The following is a 7,512-nucleotide window of genomic DNA, read 5'->3' on the forward strand; positions in this document are numbered from 1 at the left end:
CATTTGCTGCCTGTATTGACTACTAGACCAATTCATGTAAAGACCAGGCGATGGAGTTATTTTTTTAGAATGTGTTCAGAACAATATTTTATACCTTACTTGTGAAATGTTAGATGTATTCACTCAAAACTGAAAGTTCGTACACCATTCACATGATTCTGCCTGCTATATTCAATTGAAGAAAGAGTGTCTTTGTTTGGAGCAACATGTGGGTGAGTAATCGAGGAAAGAATGTTTATTCATGGGTAAACTAGCACTTTCACCATAACACTCTTTAATAAGCAGCTTTTTACATTATCTGTAGGATTAATAAACAGACACAAGGACATCTTCTGGCATGAATGTACTTTATCCAACAAAATATAAATACAAAGATGCAAAGCTGATCATATATCATACAATTTAGATGTATTCTAAAACAAAAAGCTGCTTGAGAGAATAAAAATCATCCACATTAGGCATACAATAAAAAGGCAAAAAGCGTTCACTAAAAATTGTAAACAAGAAGAGCAACATGGGAAAGCTTCAGAAGTGCTTGAAAAACAATACAAGTGCTTCACCAATATGGAATATACAAATAGCAGCATTTTAAGCATAATTTAAAGCATAAAGTTAAATACAGCATTGTGTTAAAGGAGTGCAAAGAGGAATTGTCTTGATTGTGAACATCCTGAGACAGTGATCAAATCGGATTAGGGGTAACTACACTATCAGTCTCTCTAAACGGTGGAAAATCAGAAAGATCTCAAGTGTAGTTACGAAAACTGAACCATCACACTGCAGGCAACACGGAGCATTTTGGATTTCTGGCACCGGTGATGCATCAAGCTTATGGACTTTTAAAAAGACATAGAAAAAGCTGTGGAAAAAAACATATGCATTCTTATGGAAACATAATGAGATTGAGAGATTCCCAGATTTAAACGGCGTACTGCTTTGGTTGGTTCTTGAGGCTGATGGTCCGTTCGTTTTGTGAGATCACATGGGCTGCTCGACTGTTCAGCAGCCTGCATTCATGGAGAACATCTGTTGAGATGATTACCAAAAAGATGCTAAATTAGGGCTTTGGAAATGTGACTGCTGATGTGTTTAAAGAATGGTTTATAAAGTGGTTTTGATTAATGGAACGAAGACGAATTTAGTCCATACCACTGAATTGTTTATAGGCTTCATCAACGATGGCATTGTTTGATCTCTTTATCTCCCAAAAACCATCATCCACCCAAGGTTCGGTCTCTGGCAACTCAGGCAGTTGGCCATTTTTATACATGCCTGCTACAAATAAATAAGTAATAAATAAACAAACAAACAGAGAAAATAATATTAAAAAGCAATTAAATATGTTATTAATCAAATATATGACTTGATAAGAAAAGTGCTTTTAAATATTAGATAAATTAGATTAAAATGTAATTTATTCCTGTGATGCAAAGCTGAATTTTCAGTATAATAACTCCAGTCTTCGATGTCACATGATTCTTCAGAAATAATTCTAATATGCTGATTTGGTGCTCAAGAAACCTTTATTATTATTACTATAATTATCTCTGTTAAAAAGAGGTTTTTTATATATATATATATATATTTTTTTTGGTGGAAACTGCTATATATATATATATATATATATATATATATATATATATATATATATATATATATAATTTAGGATTTATTCATGAATAAATATTTAAAAATAACCACATATATTTGAAATAACAATGTAAAAGTCTTTACTGTCCCTTTTGATCAATGTAATGCACCTTTGCTGAATAAAATTAATAATTATTAATAATTATAATCTGTATTTTTAGGGCTAATTAATCAAACATTTGATGCAAAAAAAAATTTTTGTCATTACAGTTGTTTTAGCATTTAGACGTGATAGTATCATGTGATATACACAAAATTGCATGACATAAAATAATACACAAGTGCATTGAATTTTTCTCTTATAATCTTTGGAATTTCTCTGGATTTACAAATCCTTGGGAACTTGGGTACACAACTGCATGAAATATATCACACTGTGCAAGTAGTTTTTGTATATTGTATTACGAAAATCTTATATATTGTGCCTTTAAATGACAGGATTAAAATTCCAGCAAATACCTTTAATAGTATCATCAATATCTTTGCATAGTTGATATAAGTCACTTCCACGTCCCACCACCCTTTCACCTGAAATGACACGTTAAAAGGGAATATGATAACTTGCTAGACTGAGTACAAAATTGAATGCACAACCGCATGTGAAATAACAAAAAATGTGTTTGGCAAAATTCTATTAAAAACTCACCATCCAACACTTTCATGTTTGGGAAAATGTCAAGAATAAGAGTCCAATATGATGAATTCTTGCACACTGTTGCAAAATAAATTAGTAAGAATTAAGGGCCATATTTAGAGCTCCAAAAACATTTAATCAAAAAATCCCAACTCCCAAAAAACCACTAACCTGGATTGGTATAATTATAGGTGTTGTCCTTCAGTCTGATGCTCTCCAGCTTCTTCAAAGACTTAAGTGCATGAAGATTATCAACACTGTAGGTGCAATGCAACATGTGTGACATAGAAAGGTGGATAGGAAAGCAGATAAATATGAGTAACTAAAAAGGCTGCTTACCTCGGTATCACATTGCCAGCAACATTCAAACTCTGTAAACTTTCACAGCTGGAAAGAGGTTCTGAGAAGAAACATGTTCAACTCAGTCAGATATAATATCACAGATTTGTTTTTGTTTTCTTTAGATATACTGTATAATCACATTAAAGGAATAGTTCATGTAAAAAATTAAATATCAAGATATTAATTGGAACATCACTTGCTCACCAATGGATCCTCTGCAGTGAATGGGTGCCGTCAGAATGAGTCCAAACAGCTAATAAAAACATCACAATAATCCACAAGTAATCCACACCAGTCAATCGGTTGACATCTTGTGATGTGAAAAGCTGCATGTTTGTAAGAAACAAATCCATGAAGATGTTACTTTAAACCTTCAATAGTCCTCTATCCATAATATTGCTTTCTCCTGTGAAAAACAACAGTTCTAAACAATTATGTTTGTGGATTTTGATGTTAAGAGGACAACAGCAAATTGATTTTTTTCACTGGAGAAAGTGTTATTATGCAAGGATTTTGGACTTAATTATATTCTGGCTAGAAGCAATGGATTAAAGTTAAAACGCCTTAATAATGGATTTGTATCTTACAATCAGCAAGCAGCTTTTCACTTAAGATGTTAATTGATGGACTGGAGTCATCTGGATTGCTTGTGGATTATTGTGATGTTTTTATCAGCTGGTTGGACTCTCATTCTGACGGCAGCCATTCACTGCAGAGCAATTGGTGAGCAAGTGAAGCAATGCTAAATTTCTCCAAATCTGCTTTTTTGAAGAAACAAACTCATATGCACCTTGAATGGCCCAGAGGGTGAGGAAATTTTAAAGCAAAATTTATTTTTTGTTAGAGCTATTACATTAAGATTGAAATAACTATTACCTAAATTAGAGATTCTGTTGGCTGACAAATTAAGAACAAGAAGTCTTCGTAGAGGCGAAAGAGGCCCCAGATTTGTGATGTTATTTCCAGAGAGGTCCAGCCTCTCCAGGTGTATACACTCTCCTATGCATCCAAGATCATAAATTCCTGCAAAAACACATGCAAGATTGTGTTTTTGTGTATTTCGAGAATGTATTCTGCAGACAATAAAATCATTATCATCTTACCTAAATTCCTAAGCTTAAGAAACATAATGGACTCCAAATCGAACTCCCCGGTGCGGGACTTCAGCAGCACAGTGGTGATCTTTGCACATTCTGTTTCTGGAATATGAGGAGAGTGAGTGTGATTATACTTCATGCATCTGAGGGGAGATTATCAATGTGGCTCTCCATGATGCCAAAGGTTCAAATGGTGATTACAGTTTACATCTCGCTTTGTGTGTGAACTCTCAAAAATCTCCAGATCTGCAATTTTTTTTTTTACCCAAACATTTTTATCACTATTAAACAACATCTTTTTGTCCTTCCATAATTTGTAGTTTCTTCTCCTTTTTTACTTTAATAAAGTAAAATAAATTAACTAATTTACTACATAAATAAATCAACGAATTAATGCAGATTGTATTTTAAAAGTAGAAGACATACCATTTTTTGTTTTTGAATACAGATAATTATAATAATACTACAGATTATTATTAATGCAAAAAAATATTCTTTTTTTTTTTATAAAAAGGTTCTAAATAGTATTATTAAAAATGACATTTTATTTATGAATCATTTGTCAGATTTAGGCAACCTCTGACAAATATTTTGTCCTTAAACATGCCAGTGATATTATTTTTATATTCTCACAAACTGGTTATTTTTGTTAAACTGGTTAAAGTTAAGTAAAACTGGTTAAAACATTTTTGTTAATTGAAATAAAGCTGAAATCATCATCTTAATAAATAGATGAAAAACACTGAACAAAAATTTCATAGACATTTAAGAACTAAAATTACTAACTAAAATAAAAAATCTATAATAAAAAAAATAGTTAAACCTAGTAATATAAAAAAAGCAAATAACAAAATGACTAAACTACAATTGAAATGAAAACTGAACTAAAATATGAATAAAAAGTATAAATAAATAATAATAAGACAATGTTATGGGGTTGGTTTCTTAAAAAGGTAAAGAATCGTAAAAAAATAACAATCTTAACCTCACTGAATTACCTTGGATAGTAATAAAATCTTTTAGGACGACATTGACAACACGCACAGAACCCACTTGAAAGAGTTTTACCAACTAAATCAAATAGCTGTCATTATGTAGATGCACTAAAAGTTGTCGCTAACCAACAGTTGGTTTAATCAACGGAACCAAATGTGTTTAATGAACCAAAGTAAGCGCACAAGAACAAGCGAGCGATGCCCTAAAGGAGACACCATGCTGTTTCACCCACTGCTCGAATTGAAGGGGGGCTGGGGGGATCCGGGACCCCCCATAAGGCATTAGGGACCCCCCATAAGAAGTAAAAAATAGACTTAGGGGGGTCCCTCAGACATTTTCACTTGGAGTAAGCCATTTAAAAGAAGAATAGTAGCTTATCTCTCTTTGTTATGCAACATTAAATAGTATATAGTTATGCATATTATGATCAAATATATTGTTTATTTTGTATAAATTGTATATTGCGAGACTAACCCCCACCCCCACCAAAAAAAAAAAAAAAGTCTGATGGTGGGGACCCCCCATAAGACTTGATTCAATTCGAGCACTGGTTTCACCCATATAATAATGCAACACTACACTTATTAGGCTTCCAAGCAAATCCTTCAAAACAAAATTGCATGTGATTTTAATCCCAGAAGTATATTTGTGAATCAGCACCACAGTGTGTGGACAGCTACCGCTGCTAGCAGGCGCTAACATCAAAACACTGCTTTAATAACTAACTCACCGTTGTCCTTTTCCCTCTTCGAGTCCATTATCGCTCAGATTTCCGCAGTCATTCGCAGATTACAGCATGGGACGGATGAACGCTGGTGGGCATGAAGAGTATGCAGCAGATCTGACTGTTAGCTCTGCGGCTAGCCTCACTGTAGCGTCTAGATAACGTTACTCATGGTTTTAATGTCCCCCTGCTGTTTCACTGCTCCGATGTTTTTATTCATTTCAAGCGTTCTCTTAGTTTAATTAACGCCTGGATAAATTAATTATTTAAAGTTCAGCCCAGCCGGAAGTTGCCCTTCAGTGGTTACTAGGATATTGTCATGGAAACAGGGACAGGAATGCAGCACTTAGAATTCTTATGTCATGATGTAAAGTTTAGTAGACTAAGTAAATAAAGTAAACTAAAATTGACTAAAAAGCGAAATATTATTTGTTTTGAGCCACGAGTGACTTGATGTTATTAGCATCGATGATTCAACTTTATAGCGCTCATTAAATCTTAGTTTTTTTTATGTAGGCTAAATATTAATATAAGTATAGTTCATACAGTATAGTAAAAAGAAACACAAAATAGGCAAGGTAATTTAACTTTGATTATAGCCTATTTATCTGTTTATCTCTCTCAATTCTAAAATTATCTTACAAATGTGACCCTGGACCACAAAACCAGTCATAAGGCTCAATTTAAATTCTGAAAGCTGAATAAATAAGCTTTCCATTGATGTATTGTTTGTTTGAATAGGACAATATTTGGCTGAGATGCAACTATTTGGAAATCTGGAATCTGAAATAAAAAAAAATCTAAATATTGAGAAAATTGCTTTTAAAATTGTCCAAATGAAGTTCTTAGCAATGCATATTACTAATCAAAAATTTTTTGTTTAAGTTTTAATATATTTACGGTAGGAAATTTACAAAACATCTTCATGGGACATGATCTTTACTTAATATCCTAATGATTTTTGGCATAAAAGAAAAATCAATCATTTTGACCCATACTATGTGTTTTTGGCTATTGATTCAAATATACATAATACATGACCAGTGTTGGGGGTAACGCATTACAAGTAACGCGAGTTACGTAATAATATTACTTTTTTCAAGTAACTAGTAAAGTAACGCATTGCTTTTTAATTTACAAGAAAATATCTGAGTTACTTTTTTCCCATTTATTGACTGACAGTGTGCTGTCTGAACATGCTGTTACTGTAGTCCTAGACTAAATGTGAATGTGCATCCCACTCACAAAAAAACAGATTTAGTATTCATCAAAATTAATTAAATCAGTGAAATGCAAACTCAGAATATGACGCAAACCTGCAATAATTAAATATGTTAAACAACACAAATGTATCTAATCCCATTTTATTAATCAATGTCTTTGCTGCTGAACTTTGACAATCCAGTTCAACCATACTAATAAGCAAAAATGACTTTAGATAAACTAATAATTGTGCTTCATTGTTTTTTTATTGCTGAAGAGTGTTGAACCCTCTTCTCCTGCGTTCTACTTTACAGACGTGAATTTACGTCTGTAAATCAAGCCCTGCTTATATTTAAAAAGTAACGCAAAAGTAACGCATCACTCCATAAAAAGTAGCTAAGTAACGTAATTAGTTACTTTTTTAGGGAGTAACGCAATATTGTAATGCATTACTTTTAAAAGTAACTTTCCCCAACACTGTACATAAATATAAATGATGTTAAATGTTCTTTATATTACTCTTTAGAGTGGAAAAACGTTCTTTAGATTATGGTTATGATTATAAAAATAGCAGTGCACGTGATTAGCCTATATCTTAGATGTTTTAGTCTTGCAGTCTTCAATTAATTTCCTATAACCTATTTTAGTTATATTTTTAATTGTTTTAAAATGTTCGGTTTTATTAGTAACTAATCATTTAATTAATAATGCTAAAGTTATTATTAGATAAAAAGTGTAAACTTTTATAGTAGGCCTGTTAATGTAATTTAGATGTTTGCATATATTAAGACTAGACAGTCTATAGTGTTCTCTGTGTTGAATGCTGCCTCCTGCTGGAGTGAAGTGTTAGTTGGTTCTAGAATCGT

General features: G+C 32.4%; 1 protein-coding gene across 1 annotated transcript; it reads right to left on the minus strand.

Annotated features, from left to right (window-relative positions):
- Positions 1–334: 334 nt before the first annotated feature.
- On the minus strand, positions 335–5,764 carry LOC306866852 (leucine-rich repeat-containing protein 61-like). Its single transcript, XM_079412244.1, has 9 exons — positions 5,450–5,764; positions 3,730–3,825; positions 3,503–3,649; positions 2,624–2,684; positions 2,456–2,541; positions 2,297–2,362; positions 2,110–2,178; positions 1,150–1,275; positions 335–1,026 (listed from the first exon to the last, which is right to left on the minus strand). Exons 1-9 carry the CDS (start codon positions 5,475–5,477, stop codon positions 920–922), a joined length of 786 nt encoding a protein of 261 aa, XP_079268370.1. The 5' UTR covers positions 5,478–5,764; the 3' UTR covers positions 335–919.
- Positions 5,765–7,512: the final 1,748 nt, after the last annotated feature.

The sequence above is a fragment of the Barbus barbus genome, assembly GCF_936440315.1.
Source record: "Barbus barbus genome assembly, chromosome: 48".
NCBI classification, from domain to species: domain Eukaryota; kingdom Metazoa; phylum Chordata; class Actinopteri; order Cypriniformes; family Cyprinidae; genus Barbus; species Barbus barbus.